The 19,950-nt window shown below is 41.4% G+C and overlaps 1 protein-coding gene across 4 annotated transcripts in view; it reads right to left on the reverse strand.

Annotated features, from left to right (window-relative positions):
• The window catches only part of KCND2 (potassium voltage-gated channel subfamily D member 2), an 832,113-nt gene that overhangs the window by 175,014 nt on the left and 637,149 nt on the right, over nucleotides 1–19,950 (reverse strand). For 2 of the 4 annotated variants that reach the window (XM_077264981.1, XM_077264980.1), the window contains exon 5: nucleotides 3,853–3,912. The exons of the other annotated variants lie outside the window; for them this stretch is intronic. In XM_077264981.1, the coding sequence (XP_077121096.1) occupies nucleotides 3,853–3,912 (60 nt within the window). The remainder of the gene's footprint in view (nucleotides 1–3,852; nucleotides 3,913–19,950) is intronic. 4 annotated transcript variants of the gene reach the window in all.

Here is a 19,950-nt window from a genome sequence, read left to right on the forward strand (position 1 = left end):
CAATGATAAGCTCACACCATTAATTCCCAAAGTGGTACAAAAAAAAAAAGAAAAAAATAAACTTACAAAATTAAAAATAAAAAGGTTTAAAATAAAAAAAATATTAATATTAAAACATATTAAGATAAAAAAATACATGTTTGTTATCCTTGCATTCATAATTATGTGTATAATGAAGATAAAACCATTATTAATACAACATGGAGAATGCTGTAACACTCCACCGCTCCCAACATATAGCATTATTGCTGCTTTTCCCATTGATAAAATAAGATTATTAAGTTATTTGTAGCCTCAAATACAAAAATAAATATAAACAGAACTATACAAATATTGTATTTCTCATGTATGGGCTTCTATAAGCTTAATAGTCACATACAATTGACAAGCAGTGCAAGAACATTGTCTAACATTTTAACTTGGTAGCAATTACAGTTATTAAAGAGAGACAATATAAAATATTATCTAACTAAGACATTTAAATAAATCTGGAAACAAAAAATGTAATTCTGGTAAAAGATCAGAGTTTTCTACCAATCAAATAAGAAAAAATATAAAAAATCAATATCAAACAAATTGCAAAAAAAACTTTCCCATAGTAGATATAGAAAAGAACAAATCTTTATTTAAAGTGCCACTATCATAGGTTCATGGCACTTTCAAAGCAGTCATTTACAGGATGTCTATGACCAGTTATGACAGGCAGGCATGATGCAAGTTGTACAGCCCTGTGCTGTTTGCTTCTTCTCTAGTCCTGATAAAATGCCACGTGTGGGCATGATTGTGGGGAAAAGCTCATGGGCCAGTTCTCCTCTGATCAGATGTGCCATCCACATGCCCTTTTCCTGGGCACCATGGATGTAATGAAAAGCATGACGTCCTTTTCAGTTCATGCTGTCCCTACTGTTGAAACTGGTTATATACATTTTATAGATGTCCGCATTTAAAGTTCCACCATCTGGAGAAAGTGACACTTTAATGGAAACCTGTCACATTGAACATGTTCTCTCATCTGCCAGCAAAATATTATAAAGAAATAGAAGCTGAACAAATTAAAATATAAATATGTAGGAAAAGATTTTACATTACTTTTTTTTCTTTATGTGAAATCTTGCTCGTTCTAGGGTTGGCAGTCAAGAGGGTGGTCATATCAGTGGCTCTGTATTCACACTTGTACAGGAATGGCTGTCGATTTCTGCTTAGGATCGGCCAATGGACTTCTAAGCCCAGAATGAGCTTAGATTTCAAAGAATAAAATCGGAATCTTTTCCCACAATCCTATATATCATTCTGCCCTATAATATGCTGCCCGTAGACTCGGCAGGACATTTCCAAGCTGACAGGTTCCCTCTGGTATGCACACTCTTTTATAATAACAATGCCATGGTTAAGTGTTTCCTAAGCCATGTTTCCTTTTCTTATACGGGTACATCGTTCAGAAGCAATGTTCACGAGGTCCAGGTAAATTACATTTCTGCCAGCTAATTTTGATTTATTTAGACTCTGGTTCCATTAGCTAAATTTAAAGTCAGAAGAGTTAAGGTCTATTTAAGGGTTTTCCAAGTAGCAGAAAATGTATAGTTGTATCATTAACTATTCTTGTACTTTATGTCACCTATTATCTACATCCAGGACAAGGGATTGCATGCAAGTAAGTTTTTCTTCTAAGTAGCAAATGGCTGCCATACCCCTCCGCTATACAAGTATGGGACATTCAGGGGTGAGGTATACTGTATAACGTCATTTGCACAAGAAATGGGCACAAAACTGCACAGATTTCCATACTGGAAGTTTTTAACGATTTGTAATGTCATGATATGGACTGCACAATTTAGGGTGTAGCTTGCACTAATAACATTTAGCTACTGACATGAACAAGGAAAGTAAAGTAGCAAGTCACACGGGAAGATAAAATGAAGGCCAAGGAGACACTTACACAACATTCTTATTATAGAAATCTGCTCCCTAGATAAAATTAATGATTTGACACTAATCAGTTTTCTTACATTCCATAGGAATTACAATAAAGGCACAATATACTGGACATTATTTATCAAAAATAACAGACAAGAAGTAAAACGTTTCTAAACCAATATTTCAAATGTCTATTGAATAGGGAAATTATAGACACTTTGGCCCTGATTCATCTAAGTGTTTCTGGCAGAAATCTGGTGTAAAACACTTTGATAACTCAAAACATTTTTGTTCAACATGATGTTGTGCCAAAATTTTACGTGTTTTCATGCCAGCTTCACACAGCTCTGCTAAAATTGGTGGAGCTGGGGTAAACGAGGGCATAACCCTCAGTCAACTAATTCATGATGAGCTTTGGCATACCCTACAACAGAAATCTTAGTCCGGTCACTGCACGGAGGTGAGTCAGGAGGGTCTGACTCCAACATGTCCCTTCATCAAGACCAATGTGAATAACACTAGTCTTGAAGAATTGAGGCCTTTGCATTTCTCACTTACATTGATATACCCAAATGGTTATTGTCATCTTAACAGGTTATCTCATATGCAGAAAACATTATTGTTGAAGGTTCATGAGCTGTATCTCCCACCAATCAGGGGACTGGGGGGCTGAAATGTCTCACCAGAATGGTGAGGTGGTCGCATTGGTCCAACACTGCATTATTCATCATCTGGAATTGACTATCTCTAGCAATCCCATAAACAATGAGTAGAGCCTCCACTCCTCTGTTTATTCAGGACATTACAGAGCTCCATTCTCAGGATTGGTGCTGGGTCCAGTAGACAGCAAGTTATCACTTATCCTTTGAACATGTAATAACTTGTTAAGATGGGAATAACATTTTAATATTTCATATGACCAGCTTGAATATTGTGTTAAAATGCCTGAACACTCTCATAACATGGCTATGTGTAAGTTGTTTAGTTGTCTGTTAGAGATCTTGATGGATCATAACTGGTCATACATGTGTGGTGATTGTCGGCCAAACAGTCACCCAGATAATGGGAAATTCTTGCCATAAATATTCAGTGTACACTGATTAATGATGTATTTAACTTCAGAGGAAAGCACGGAGGTCACCACACAGAAGATCGCTGGGTGATCTCTTCAAAATGTGCACTTCAGCTTTACCCAATGTGTATAGACGGCCTAAGGCTACTTTCACACTAGCGTCATTTGCAATACGTCGCAATGCGTCCTTCAGGAGAAAAAACGCATCCTGCAAACGTCTGCAGGATGCCTTTTTCCCCCATAGACTAACATTACCAACGCATTGCGATGTATGGCCACACGTCGCAACCGTCGTGCGACGGATGCGGCGTGTTTTGGCGGACCGTCGGCACAAAAAAAGTTACATGTAACGTTTTTTTGCGCGTCGTGTCCGCCATTTTTGACCATGCATGCGCGGCCGAAACTCCGCCCCCTCCTCCCCGTACTTTACAATGGGACAGCGGAAGCGACGTAAGACTGCTTCCGCTGCCCACATCGGGCATTTCTTTCACAGCATGCGTCGGTACGTCGGCCCGACGCACTGCGACGGGCCCGTACCGATGCTAGTGTGAAAGCAGCCTAAGATGTTCAGTACAAATTTTTGTTGAGGGACAGATTTGAAATGACAGAAATTTATGCATGCAAGGTGACACTTTTCTAATATGGGCTCATTAATTATACAATATTGTGATAACAGATTTCCATATTTGCACACAATGTGACAACATTCACAACAGACAGATATCTGATTTTTTCAGATGTAGGGCACCTTCAGATTTGTTCAGCTATAAACAAACCAGCTCATGAAGAAATAGAATGACATGTTATCACTAGATATGAAGGTGGATCCTAATCTTCCACAATCAGAAGTAACATTGAAATGGTACCTGAAGTTTGGGTGAAGAACTTAGTGGTAAGATGGACTCATCCAAAATATGAGAGAACCCCTACATGCAACATGATAACAGAAAAATAAGGGAAATGGAGATTATTTGGATGACAGAGACAGATAAGCATGAGACAGAAGCCATAATGTAGCAATATATTTACCTGAATAAAAGACTGGAAAATAAATCATATTCCTGGAGACACAATAACTTATGTAGAAAATCACATTACTGATCGGTCACCTATCCAAACTATCCAGGTACTATCACTAGTGTTAAGCATTCCGATACCGCAAGTATCGGGTATCGGCCGATATTTGCGGTATCGGAATTCCGATACCGAGATCCGATACTTTTGTGATATCGGGAATCGGTATCGGGATCGATCAGGCTGCGTCTGAGAGGTGAGTATATCAATATTTTTTATTTTTATTCTTTATTTTACACATTAATATGGATCCCAGGGCCTGAAGGAGAGTTTCCTCTCCTTCAGACCCTGGGAACCATACAGGATACCTTCCGATACTTGGTGTCCCATTGACTTGTATTGGTATCGGGTATCGGTATCGGCGATATCCGATACTTTTCGGGTATCGGCCGATACTATCCGATACCGATACTTTCAAGTATCGGACGGTATCGCTCAACACTAACTATCACATGTCAACACAGAAACATCACATTGTACAGTAAATCCTCAGAACAGTAGAATAAAGTGTATCAGTATATACATTCTACAGTGAAGCAGTATATACATTCTATAGTGTAGCAGTATATACATTCAATAGTGTATCAGTATATAAATTCCATAGTGTAGCAATATATACATTTTATAGTGTAGCAGTATATACATTTTATAGTGTATAGTGTCTACAAATATGTCAGTGTGAACCTATCACAACTCCTGGGTATAACTGCTGAGGCAAGAACTGTGCGCCACAGCAAGGGAGCTGAGAGCAGAGCAGCAGGGAATTCACTGGGTAGCAAACAGGACCTGAACCACGTGATGGGGTAGGAGGTGGTTGAGGGTGGGGCCAGACGCCGGGGTGCAGGGGAGACGATATACACTGGAGAGTAGTTAAACCATGCCAAGATCAAACCAGGAGATAACCAGGTAACAGAGGGGTGAGGCCGAGGGAAAGTCAGAAAGGGAGCCAAAGGTCAGAAAGCCAACAGAGAGCAAAACAAGCAAATGCAAGCTGAGCACACACTCAAAGGGTCAGACACACAGACTAAATGAAAGTATAGCTGACAGCGAATCCTAGTCTGGAGTGTGTATAAATACCCCTCCCAGACCCAAAGAGAGGCCAGCAATATTAAACCTGAGAGAGCAGGACATGAACCATGTCCTATACCATGACAATACCCATTCACCCAGCCCCCGCTTCCTCAGTTCCACTAACAGGAGCCCTATGGAACGCTCGCTCTGTCTGCAACAAACTTTCCTACATCCATGATCTTTTTATTACTAACAAATTTTCCTTCCTCGCCATTATTGAAACGTGGCTCACCCCCTCTAACACAGCCTCTTCAGCTGAACTCTAGTATAGTGGATTCCACTTTTCCCATTCCCCACACCAAAGCAGAAAGCATGGTAAGGAGTTGGTTATCTCCCGTCAGATAACTGTCCCTTCACCCAAATCCCACTGCCACCGTCTGTTACCCTCCCTTCCGTTGAGGTGCACTCTGTGCACATCTACTCCCCCTCCAACCTCCAACTGGCTGTCATTTATGGCCCCCCAAGGCTAGCCACAACCTTCTCAAACCACTTCTCCACCTGGCTACTTCCTTTCCTCTCTGCTGACATGCCCAGTATCATCATGGGTGACTTCAACATCCCGTAGGTGACTTCAACATCCCCATTGACACTTCCCGCTCAGCTGTCACTAAACGTCTACTGTATCTCTCACTTCCTCCTTTGGCCTCGCTCTATGATCTTCTGCAGCCACTCACAAAGATGGCCATACACTGGAACCAATCGTCACCCGCCTCTGCTCTCTATCTAACCTCTTTAACTCACCGCTCCATCTTTCTGACCACAATCTACTTACATTCTCTTCCCTCTCCTCTTCGGGTACACAATCTCCACTCCACAAACTTGCACACCCTCGCAGAAATTTAAAACACCTCAATCCACACTTACTCTCTGAATTTCTTCTCCCTCTTAGAAACATAAGTTCCTTACACAATGTGGACGCTGCTGACGCTTTATATAACACCACAATAGCTGTAGCTCTGGAATTGGTTGCCCCCTCTCACACATACCAAAGCTCGCAAAATCAACAGACAACCCTGGCACACCAGCCTGACCAAAGAACTGAAGTGGGCTTCAAAGGGTTGCTGAGCGGAGATGGAAAAGATCATACTCCAACAAGCACTACTTCTCATCTCTCATATCCTCCCTGTCTCACAACCCTAAACAGCTATTCAATACTTTCAATTCTCTCCTCCTTCCCCCAGCAACTCCTCCCTCTCCACTCATCTCAGCTGAAGACTTTGCCTCATTCTTCAAGAAAGAGAAAGCTTTGGTCTACAACCCCCACAACCCCTCTTCCTATCTACTTAGACCTCCTACACCAAAACCAACTTCTCCACCATTACAGACCAAATTTCCGCTCAACTCTCAAGCTCGCATTTCACCACCTGTGCACTTGACCCGATCCCATTCCACTTTATCCCAAACCTCACCACAGTCTTCATCCCAACCCTAACCATTCTCTTTAACCTATCACTAACAACATGTGTTTTCCACTCATGCTTCAAACATGCCTCTATCATACCCATCCTCAAAAAGCATTCTCTTTTTGCCAGAGCTGTATATACATTCTATAGTGTAGCAGTATACAGCTCTGGCAAAAATTAAGAGACCACTGCAAAATGTTCAGATTGTCTGATTTTTCTCTTTATAGGTATATTTTTGAGTAAAATGTAAATTGTTCATTTATTCTATAAACTTTTGACAACATGTCTCCGAATTTCCAAGCTATAAATTTTGGTTTTTTTCTGTGCTTTCAGATCTCAAATAATGCAAAGAAAACAAGTTCATAATCATTTAAAAACAATAATACTGAGGTTTTTACTCAGGAAGAGTTCAGAAATCAATATTTTGTGGAATAACCATGATTTTTAATCACAGCTTTCATGCGTCTTGGCATGCTTTCCACTAGTCTTTCACACTGCTTCTGGCGCAAAAATTGAAGCAGTTCTTCTTTGTTTGATGGCTTGTGACTATCCATCATCCTCTTGATTATATTCCAGATGTTTTCAATGGGGTTCAGGTCTGGAGATTGGGCTGCCCATGACAGGGTTTTGATGTGGTTTTCTCTTAATTTTTGCCAGAGCTGTATACATTTTATAGCGTATCAGTATATACATTCTATAGTGAGTCACTGTATACATTCTATAGTGTATCAGTATATACATTCTATAGTTTATCAGTATATACATTTTATAGTGCATCAGTTCTAGTGTGGCTAAGGGTCACATAGTCGATGGGAGGTATGTGTCGCAGAGATGGCTTGTCTCTGTGATGTAACCCGGAGTATTTTCTCTAGTGCATGAAAGCACTAAGAGGTTTGTTTGTTGCACCTGGGAGCAGGTTACGGGTAGCTGTGAGAGATGGGTGGGTCTGGCTACTCACATACCTCACCTCTGGATGTGGTTAACAGCCTATATAATGGAGGCTGTTGTTTGGCACACGGTCTGAGTGCTGGGAAGGAGAAGGCCTCCTGTGTGTTTGGCTCCAAACCGAGACTGAATACTGGCCACAGACCTGGTGGAGCAGAGCCCTGCTATGGTCAATGTTACTTTGTTTTGCCTGATCTAAAGGCTGTTTTATTTTCTATTTGTGCTTCTGGGGTTCATGAAGCAATAAACTCATATGAACTTTTAAAGGAACGAGCCTCCTGTTTCCCTCCCGTTGCACCCAAGTGAGAAAAAAACCCTACATAGTATATGCATTTTATAATGTATCAGTATATACATTTTATAGTGTATCAGTAGATAGTATATACATTCTATAGTGTAGCAGTATATACATTCTATAGTGTAGCAGTATATACATTCTATAGTGCTATAGTGTAGCAGTATATACGCTCATCTCACTTCTATTGTGTTCATTCGACAATGGGGGTTACTGAGTCAATCATAATGACAGAGAATGGTGTAAAATGGGAAATGTTCCACATCTATGGAGAGAAAGCAGTCCTATTGCGGCGCCCCAGTGTCCTGGTCGTCGCAGTGATGTCATTATCCTTTCAGGGGAGAAGTGATGTCATGTCTGAAGGCAATGAAAGACAGCCACATTCAGGTATCACACACATACAAGATGTTCACACTCCAGACCAGAAGGGGGAGCTCTAAGCCTGTTTAGGGTGAACTCCCCTATTTAACATCCTGATCTGGAGGAAAAGGGGGTTGAGAGTTTAGTTCCTGTCAGGCAGGGAGAAGGAGAGGAGCTCTGCTGGCATGACGTGCTGCAACTCCTGGGGAAAAGACACTAAAAGGTGAACATACTGCAGAGAGTGTGCAGGAAAGCAGAGCACAGGAGAGAAATACCAGAGGGAGATCAGCCAGGAACAAGCTGCTCCTTTCTGAGGCGCAGAAGCCAGTGGCCGGAACACAGAGGGAGTAATAGACTCTACGCTTTACTTCAGAGACCGGCAGGACAGTCAATTCCAAGTTGGCTGCCTGACCTTAATACCTAAGAAGACACTGTGGCAAATTGTGGGGGTCGGGGCGTCTCTAGGGTCCCTACAAACAAGCCCCAGGCTATCCCAGTCATACAGGTTGTCCTATCCATACCATCTGGGGGACAGAGAGGAAGAAATAACAACATCTAGAACATCTACAAGAGTTGTGAGAACCTTACCGAGAAGCTCAGCAGGGAGGTACTACAACACACAGGCGCTAGAAGGAAGGCTACTGATTTCCACCTGGATAAGGGGACTCTGGAATTGCCTTCAGACCGACCGGACTCTGCCTGCCCTGTCATCTGGTGCTCCGGGCTGAGGATACCATCTGAAGTCTTCAGTAAACAAGGTAAAAGACTGCAAACCTGTCTCCTCGTTCTTTACTGCGCCTTGCCCATATATAAACTCTTTTACTGGACACCCCTGAGGGCCACGGACCGGGTCAGCCACCGTGACATCCCCCAAACCGCAGGACCCAGTGCCGAGTACCCCACTGCCCTACTTTGGGGGCGATCCACTATCCATGAAACAACACTGTACAGGGGCATAGATGACTCTGTATTGTAAGGAACTATTAACTCCTTTGGAGTTTAAATATTTTCTGAAACTAAGAGAGGCCACAGTTTAATTAATGCACCACTCCCGCTTTTTTTTTAATTTTATTTTATTTTTTTAACACTGAGGTGGTGCCATCTCATCTAAGTTCTCTGCACCTAAACTCATACTTACCAGTTATTGTCTTCATAGGTTATCAGCACAGCTCCAGTTGCTTTAGTGTTTGCTGGGAGATCTGGAAATACACAATCCAGTGTAAGTCTATGAAAGCCAGAAAGAGACCAGAACAAGGGTCTCATAGACTTGTACTGAAAGCTTGTGAAGGTGCGGTCACAAGATGGCGGAGTGGGTCAGGAGCAGAGCCAGAAAGAGCTGAAGACGACGGCTGGTAAGAGAACTTACATTACTGGTACCATTTCAGGGTTAAAATAATAAAAAGGCTGGAGTGGTGCTTTTAGCTCAGTTCATATAATGAGCACTAATACTTCATAGAGTCTAATCCTTCACAATATACGGAGAAACATCAATTCTACACAATACCCTGATTGCAGAGATATTTTAGCACAACAACCTGCAAATGTTTAAAACAAATCTGTCACCAGGTTTTTATCACCTAATCTGAAAGAAGCATAATGAGGAGGCAAAGATCCCGATTCCAGGCATGTGTCACTTACTGGGCTGCTTGTTGTAGTTTTGATAAAACTATCACTCGAGGACTAGTTGTCTGGTGTCACGTAGTCCTCAATGTTAATGAGCTTTTGTATATGCAGAAAGCTGCCAGTCAGTGGAGAGGGCGAGGTTACACAGAGCTCAGCATTAGGAGAACTGCTAGGTCTGATCAATACTACAGCAAGCAGCCCAGTAAGTAACACATTGCTGGAATTAGGGCCTCTGCCCCTCAACATGCTGCTCTCAGATGAGATATCAAAAACCTCATGATGTATTCCTTTTAAAGAAAGTAGATGCTGGCTTTCCTGACATGTCTGTTATAGTACATCCTTGCACTCCCCACACATAAGTATTGGTGCACATCTTTCCTTACAATGCTGCAATGCTGGAACCAAATGACTACGGTATATTCCATCTGTCAATAGGCAGTGCACCTACAGGGTGTCACGCTGACAGTACTGATTGGACAATGTCAGGAATTCTATTCATATAGACATTATTTAGTCACTCATTATATGTTGGCATGAGTCATCGCTATGGATACAAAGAAGACAGGCAAGGGACGAAAAAAGCTGCAAGACTGCAACTGGGTGCAAGCTGTGTATGGCAGTAGCCTCATATTACTGCTATAACATGTAGAATTGAATCATTTTAGTTGGTGGAAATAAGAAATGTGATATTTGACATAACTTAGGACAGTCTCAGACAAACATGTTGAATTCAGCCTTTGACATAGCACATAGCGTCAGTCATTGCAGGAGTTGTACGCTACCTGGTTTGCATGTTTGGAGACCCAGCTGCGGTGTACTAATAGAAAACCTGATCTCCTTTGTTCTATAGATGAAATGCTTTCATGAATAGCTGTTTAACATAGTGCAGTAATTTCATCATAGACATTATCAGGGTTAGTGTTCTGGTATCATGGTAGGTCCGGATCCCGACCCTTGAAAAAAACCCAGTTGTGACTAGTATCCCCAGATGTAGCAACTGCAAGGAGATATATTATGACATAGTGCCCATTCTCCAGTCTGGCAGGCAAGAAAAGAAGGAGACTTACCTCTATGGAATGAATATGGCATCGTAGAGCATATGGACAAGGGTTGTCCTGATGTTACTATTTACCTCTGAAGATGCTCTTCCAGTAGCTATAATGATTGCCTGAAGCACAATCCTTTCATTCTCAGATAAGACCTCACTAGAGGTGTCCACTGTTCCCATTTAGCAGTCATTCACCCTCATCCGAATTTCGATGTTCATGGCTGAGAAATGGCTATTCTGCCCCATGGACAGTTTTCTTTTTTATAGTTCAAAAAGTTATGAAACACCCCATGGCTTTTGTCATTGTTTGGAGAATATTGTGCTACAGCATTGTAATTTCGCCTTGTTTATGCTCATTTCCACATTTTGGATCTTACTATTATACGATTATATTACACTATACAGTATATATTACACTTTATACAGTAATATAATTTTCATAACAAGTAAAGAGATTGTTCATTATGTTACCATTGATGACCTTTCCTTAGAATAGGCCATCAATGTCTGATCGACACCCGCCATCCCCCTTCCTCCAAGCAGCTGTTCTTGGTGTTCATAGCGGAGGTCGGAGCTGCTCCATCTTCTGATAGTGGCTGCAGCTATATTGATAGGGCAAAAAAACGGAGTTGATGTCCAAAAATTACATAATAATTTATTAGTTAATTTACAGAAAATACCAGTAATTTTCTAACAACATATGAACAATACACTTAGATAAAAAATTCAGGCAGTTGAAGGTGGGAAGTAGCACAGAAAAAAGATAACGGTGCAGCACTCAGGCTGATGCCATATACACAAAAATCACCTGCATAGTGCAGAGTATGAAACACAGGTAATGAAACACCGGGGGGCCTATAAAACACTATGTAACAATGTATGAGTCCTGTACACTGACTCCTATCTTACTCATTGGACCAAAAATCCCCACCCCGGAATCTTACCCATGCACTGGCACCAGAACTGGACCGCACCGTCGCCCCAACGCGCGTTTCGTGTCGGCTTGCTTCGTCAGGGGGCGGTGCTGCCAACTGTCAGGCGCTATATTTTATAGGGTCCCGAATTATTTCATCAGATCCACCTGTGGCGGCGCATATCCACATACCATCCAGCCAGGAACCGCATTGCGAGTGGCATCCAAGATGGCGCCGCGGCTCAGCAGGGCGGTCAAAATGACCTCACTGAACCGCAAGCGTCATCAACCGGCTCCACCCACAATGCCCCGGGACTAAGATGACGCCAGGCATGCGCACAGTGGATCGGATAAACCCCGTACGTATAATAATAGAAAAATATTACATAGTGTTTTATAGGCCCCCCGGTGTTTCATTACCTGTGTTTCATACTCTGCACTATGCAGGTGATTTTTGTGTATATGGCATCAGCCTGAGTGCTGCACCGTTATCTTTTTTCTGTGCTACTTCCCACCTTCAACTGCCTGAATTTTTTATCTAAGTGTATTGTTCATATGTTGTTAGAAAATTACTGGTATTTTCTGTAAATTAACTAATAAATTATTATGTAATTTTTGGACATCAACTCCGTTTTTTTGCCCTATCAATAATTGCTTTGGAGTGTCCTGTGGATACTAAAAATGTTTTTCTACTAGACTCCCCCACTGTGGTTGTGAGTATGTGGAAAAAGTGTATATGGTTATTTTCCATTTTGGGTTTGATTTACTGGCTGCAGCTATATACTACAAATCCACCTCCTTTTGATTTGATTAAGAGGTGGATGTGCAGTACCCAGTTGCCGCCACAATTCAGCATTTTCGACCGGCCTCCACCAATACTGAGAAAAGCTGATTAATGGTAGCGCCAGGTGTCAGACCCTGACCGATCAGACATTGATGAATTATCTGAAGGATTGGACAACCTCTTTAAGTGATCTTGAAAATAGTGCTTTATTATTGTAATGATCCTGGACATGATCCTGAACCTGCACAGCCTGATTAGGTTAGCGGTTTTGTTATGATGCATTATCAGAAATCAATGAATTCTGGAGAAATGGAATCCCTGATTAAAAATCTCCAATTCCTATATTGCAAATGATCACAGCAAGCTCTGTTCAATGAACAAGCAGGGAGTCCTGTGAGAACTTAAAGGGTTAAAGCGTTATCCAACAAATTAGCACCTATCTGACATGGGATAGTAATAACTAGTGTTGAGCATTCCGATACCGCAAGTATCGGGTATCGGCCGATATTTGCTGTATCGGAATTCCGATACCGAGATCCGATACTTTTGTGGTATCGGGTATCGGTATCGAAACAACATTAATGTGTAAAATAAAGAATTAAAATAAAAAATATTGCTATACTCACCTCTCCGACGCAGCCTGGACCTCACCGAGGGAACCGGCAGCGTTGTTTGCTTAAAATTCGCGCTTTAACTTCCTTACGTGAAGTCCCGGCTTGTGATTGGTCGCGTGCCGCCCATGTGGCCGCGACGCGACCAATCACAGCAAGCCGTGACGTAATTTCAGGTCCTTCAGGATTTTAAAATTACGTTCCGGCTTTGTGATTGGTCGCGTCGCGGTCACATGGGCGACGCGACCAATCACAAGCCGTGACGTCACGGGAGGCTGGACACGCGCGCATTTTAAAATGAAGATCCGATACTTTGCCGGTATCGGCCGATACTTTCCGATACCGATACTTTCAAGTATCGGACGGTATCGCTCAACACTAGTAATAACTGATAGATGGGTGTGAGTATGACCACTGAGATCCCCTCAATGAATAGAGTACTTGTGTCTACCATTTTTCTTTAAATCTCCCCTACCCACAAGACTGTGACTAGAAGGAGTTGATTGGAGCACATTTACCTATGACACTAAGGCCGGGGTCACACTTGCAAGTGCAATGCGAAAAACTCGCGCGAGTCTCTCATCAATACCCGGCACTGCTGCCGGCACTCGGGACCGGAGCGTTCAGCTGCATAGAAATACATGTAGCCGCATGCTCTGGTCACAAGTGCCGGCAGCAGTGCCGGGTATTGAGGCGAGAGACTCGCGCTAGTTTCTCTCTTTGCAAGTGTGAACCCGGCCTAACTCTATGACACCATACCTTTCAACTTTTGAAGAACAGAGAGAGGAACAAATCATGCTGCGTGTTCAGCGCACCAGAGCAAATTTTAGCCATGCCCCTGGCCACACTTCAATCCACTCCCAGTTACCATTTTTTTCTACCCTGCCAAAAGGAGATGTCAGAGGGGTGGTGGCAGTGAGGGAAATTCAGTAGACACCCAAGACTGCAGGGCGTAGATCCAAATCTAGGACTGTCCACTTTATTCCGGATGTTTTGTACTAGTGATAAGCGGATCGATTCATGGGGCTATGATCCAGTGGGCAGGTCAGTGGTACCTGGCGGCTGCATGAGATACCTTCGCTTTTTGATCACTAAGGGCTGCCACTACGTCATCTGTGCTTCCTGCTCATCCCTAGTTGGGACATGGATTTATTTTTTGTTCATTCATTCACAGCCGGAGCCGCCAGAACTTTTTCATCTTTATTTAAGTTTCACTATACATCATCTAGCTTCTTTATGTGCAAATGACAAAATGACCCTGCATAGAATAGAAGGACAGCATCCAAACTTGTGGAATGCATTTGGCATAATAAAAGAAGATTTATTTACTTCATCCAAGTTTGAATGTTGTCCTTCTATTCTATCTGGCTTCTTTGTGTCTGTAAGGCCTTGTTCACACATAGCGGAAATACTGTGTCTTATTTTCTTTTCCCACCAAACTACGCAATCTTCTCTAATTATTAAATTTTTGCTGAATTTGTTATGCTTTTTTCTCCTTATTTGAGGAGTTTTTAATGCAGATGTGAGCCTGCATTTTTAATGTTTTTTTTTCTAGTACAGAAAACCTTTGATACTGCACTTAAAAAAAGTGACTGCAATTATTTAGATGCTTTTTTTTAGGCTCCACATAGAAGCCTGTAGAGAAACACACAGCGGGAGCAGTGATCCTGACATCACACACACTTTGCTTGGACAGTTAAATGCAGCAGAATATCTGTGCAAAAAAAAAGCAGCAGAAAATAAGCAGCTTTTACGCTACATGTGATCACGGCCTAAATGTCCAAGCAAAGTGGAAACTCCACCCTTGGTGTGTCTAAAGACACTGCTGAACTGTGCGGTTTTGGCGTTTCTTTCTCTATAGGCTTCTATATGGGGTCTGAAAAAATACAAGGAAAGAAAAAACGCAGTTGCATTTTTAAATGCAGAATCAAAGCTTTTCTGTACCATTAAAAAGGCATTAAAAACGCAGAATTAAATCTGGAGCAAAAACACATCAAATATGGAAGAAAATGCAAAAAATAAAAGCAGCAAACGCGCAATAATCAGAGAAGATTGTAATTCAGCTGAGAGGTATGGAAACCTACAGAATAAAAGCAGAATTTACTTTTTGGGTGAAAACAGCCTCAGCGTTACATTTTTATAACTTTTTATGGATTTAATAGAGAAAAATATCAATAACGCCATTTTTTACGTCATTCACTGTCTCCATAATTAATAATCTAATTGCTACGTTGTGCCAAATGTTACGATTACAGAGACACCAAATATGTCCATGTAATTTGCGATATTTATTATTTTTCTTAAAAAAGCGCATTAAACCTGACATTATTATTATTATTATTATTATTATTATTATTATTTTTTTTTTAGTAATTTTATAAGAAGAAAAAATTTTTTTATTCCATATCTAGAATACAGAGATATAGAAATACACTGTTATATTCAATGTGTCTCTATGTATCAGTATGATTTGCCTGTAGGGTCACTGCCTCCATTACAGATCAAGCACACAAAATTCTCCCAGTGACATCACTGGAGACTGTGTATCCATAGCTTTAGCTGCCTGTAATGATATAGGTTGTGACTTCAAGTGCCGTGGAGACTCACAAAGAAAGAAAAATTACATTTTTGTAGTTATTTCTCAATATTTGTAGTGGTTAAAGCTGTGGACTGTGCTCTATGTTCATTGGTCCAATAGTCTTAAGTCCACGGCCAGCTCCTCACACTGACTTTTTCTTCACCTGTAGAATACAGAAACATAGAAATACACTGCTGTATGCAATGTATCTCTATATACCTGTATAATCTGCTTCTGGGATTATTGTATGGAATACAGCTTGAGAATACCAAATTCTCCAATATTTATCAAGGTGGTCTGTGGTTCATAGCTAGAGCTGCTGCCTGTGAACATGGAGTTGTGAGTTTGAGTACCGATGAGACAAGATCACAGGAGAAGAAGGGAATAGATTATTTAATTTATGTTGGTGTAGAGAGATGTGGCCCCATCTTCTGACGAGGAGGAGCCACAGGGTGTTTGAGACAGTTGAGTATTAGAAGTATGGACAAAGCCCTGATGTGTCGGGACAGTCCTACTGAATTCAGGATGGTTGGGAGCTATGTGATAGTGAATATCTACTACACTAGGCTATCTTACTGTCATACACATTCAACTCTTTTTGCAGCCACAGCACAAGTTTCCAGTCCTTGTGATCAGTGGGGGTACCAGCTGTGGGAACTACTCCAATTTAACACCTCTCAATTGTTTACTGAATATGTAACAATTTGACATATCAGTCCTGCCTTCTCACCAGTCACTGTTTACTTGACTGTAGCAATGTTGTGCCACAATAACACATGTGACCACTTCATCCACCATTTGTCCTCAATGGTACATCGCTGTGGACAAGATTCGCTGAAACATTCTGTTTAAAAGGCTGTTTAGCGATCAGGTTAATCCTTTTTTTTATTGATAGATCAGGCGATTCTGAATGCAGCGATACCAAATTTGTGTAGGTTTGATTTTCTTTTTATTGCTTTATTTTGAATGGGGCGAAAGGGGGGTGATTTAAACTTTTATATATTTTGGTTTTTTTTCATATTTTTTTAAACTTTTTTTTTTACTTTTGTCATGCTTCAATGCCTCCATGGGAGGCTAGAAGTTGGGATAGCCTGATCAGCTCAGCTACATAGCAGCGATCATCAGATCGCTCCTATGTAGCTGAATTACAGGCTTGCTATGAGCGCCGGCCACAGGGTGGCGCTCACAGCAAGCCAGCATCAGCAACCATAGAGGTCTCAAGGAGACATCTGGTTGCTATGCCGACGCATCGCTGACCCCCGATCATGTGACGGGTGTCGGCGATACGCTTATTTCCGGCCGTGCGGCCGGAAGCGCCGGTTAAATGCCTCTGTCAGCATTTGACAGTGGCATTTAACTAGTTAATAGTGGTGGGTGAATCGCAATTTCACCCACCGTTATTGTGGGCACATGTCAGCTGTTCAAAACAGCTGACATGTCCCGGCTTTGAGGTGGGCTCACCGCCGGAGTCCACATCAAAGCAGGGGATCCGACCTCCGCCGTAATAGTATGGTGGAGGTCGGTAAGGGGTTAATGGAACATGAGCTGCACCCAAGCAAACAGAGCCCAATGGCGAAGACTGGACTATCAGCATTTAAGTGGCAGAGAGATTTATCCAGCTAGTACAACCCCTGGCAAAAATTATGGAATCACCGGTCTTGGAGGATATTCATTCAGTTGTTTAATTTTGAAGAAAAAAAGCAGATCACAGGCATGGCACGAAACTAAAATCATTTCAAATGGCCACTTTCTGGCTTTAAGAAACACTAAAAGAAATCAAGAACAAAAAATGTGGTAGTCAGTAATGATTACTTTTTTTAATCAAGCATAGGGAAAAAATTATGGAATCACTCAATTCTGAGGAAAAAATTATGGAATCACCCTGTAAATTTTCATACCAAAAACTAACACCGGCATCAAATTAGATCTGCTCATTAGTCTGCATCTAAAAAGGAGTGATCACAAATTGGAGAGCTGTTGCACCAAGTGGACTGACATGAATCATGGCTCCAACACGAGAGATGTCAATTGAAACAAAAGAGAGGATTATCAAACTCTTAAAAGAGGGTAGATCATCACGCAATGTTGCAAAAGATGTTGGTTGTTCACAGTCAGCTGTGTCTAAAATCTGGACCAAATACAAACAACATGGGAAGGTTGTTAAAGGCAAACATACTGGTAGGCCAAGGAAGACATCAAAGCATCAAGACCGGAAACTTAAAGGAATATGTCTCCAAAACAGGAAATGCACAACAAAACAAATGAGGAATAAATTGGTGGAAACTGGAGTCAACGTCTGTGACTGAACTGTAAGAAACCGCCTAAAGGAAATGGGATTTACATACAGAAAAGCTAAACAAAAGCCATCATTAACACCTAAACAGAAAAGGTTACAAGGTTACAATGGGCTAAGGAAAAGCAATCGTGGACTGTGGATGACTGAATGAAAGTCATATTTAGTGATGAAGCCAGGTGCATTGGGCAAGGTGATGATCCTGGAACTTTTGTTTGGTGCCGTTCCAATGAGATTTATAAAGATGGCTGCCTGAATAGAACATGCAAATTTCCATAGTCATTGATGATATGGGGCTACATGGCAGGTAAAGGCACTGGGGAGATGGCTGTCATTACATCTTCAATAAATGCACAAGTTTATGATGATATTTTGGACATTTTTCTTATCCCATCAATTGAAAAAGTGTTTGGGGATGATGAAATCATTTTTCAAGATGATAATGCATCCTGCCATAGGGCAAAAACTGTGAAAACATTCCTTGAAAAAGACACATATTGTCAATGTCATGGCCTGCAAATGGTGGAAGTTGAAGAAAATGGTCCATGACAAGGCTCCAACCTGCAAAGCTGATCTGGCAACAGCAATCAGAGAAAGTTGGAGCCAGATTGATGAAGAGTACTGTTTGACACTCATTAAGTCCATGTCTCAGAGACTGCCAGCTGTTATAAAAGCCAGAGGTGGTGCAACAAAATACTAGTAATGCTTTGGAGTGTTTTTTTTTTTCATGATTCCATAATTTTTTCCTCAGAATTGAGTGACTCCATAATTTTTTCCCTATGCTTGGTTAAAAAAGTAACCATTACTGACTACCACATTTTTTGTTCTTGATTTCTTTTAGTGTTTCTTAAAGCCAGAAAGTTGCCGTTTGAAATGACTTTAGTTTTGTGCCATGTCTGTGATCTGCTTTTTTTTTCTACAAAATTAAACAACTGAATGAACATCCTCCAAGGCTGGTGATTCTATAATTTTTGCCAGGGATTGTATGTGTTCTTTTATTATTATTATTATTTTTTTTTTTTTCATATTTTACCTCTTTGGACAAATTTCTCAGGAAGACAGAAAACTCATTCAACACATTTGGAAATACAGCTGTGCAGGAGAATTGACTAATATACAGACTACGTGCTGGATCAATTCAAGAAAAATAAAGCAATATGTTCAGAAAGTTAGAGTAGCAGGCCATACTTTATAAGGCAGATGGTGTTTTTTCTGGGGAGAGAGCAGGTATAGAGATAATTGGCATCAGTAGGGGTATCTTCTACTTAGTTGTGGCTAGTATGACTTCTGCTATGATCCGGTGACCTTGGAGCCGCATGAAACTTTCTCTGGAGTAGGTGGAAACTGTACTGACCGCAAATCCTGAACTAACACCGCACCTAGAAGTAGCCGTGGGGTGTGCCTAACAAACCCTAGACACCTCGACACAGCCGGAGGACTAAATACCCCTATAGATGGAAATAGGAATACTACCTTGCCTCAGAGCAGAACCCCAAAGGATAGGCAGCCCCTCACGAATAATGACTGTGAGTAGGAGAAGAAAAGACACACGCAGATAGAAAACAGGATTTAGCAAAAGAGGCCACTCTAGCTAAATAGGAAAGGATAGGACAGAATACTAGGCGGTCAGTAATAAAACCCTTCCAAAAATATCCACCGCAGATAATACAAAAAATTCCACTATCTAACTAAAGACGTGGAATGAATATCTGCAACCCCAGAGAATCCAACAAGACTGAGAAAATACTGACACAATCTAAGCTGGACAAGAAAACACAAAAGAATAGCACTGAATTATGAAGCACACAGCATGTGTGCCACAGAAACAAAACCAGACACTTATCTTTGCTGATTTGGCAGAAAGGCAGGAGGAACCAGGCAGAGGTCCAACACCTCCCAACAACAATTGACAACTGGCAAGGACTAATGAATCCTACACACCTAAATACCCCAGTCAAAACTGCAA

Source organism: Ranitomeya variabilis, chromosome 5 (assembly GCF_051348905.1).
Source record: "Ranitomeya variabilis isolate aRanVar5 chromosome 5, aRanVar5.hap1, whole genome shotgun sequence".
NCBI lineage: Eukaryota > Metazoa > Chordata > Amphibia > Anura > Dendrobatidae > Ranitomeya > Ranitomeya variabilis.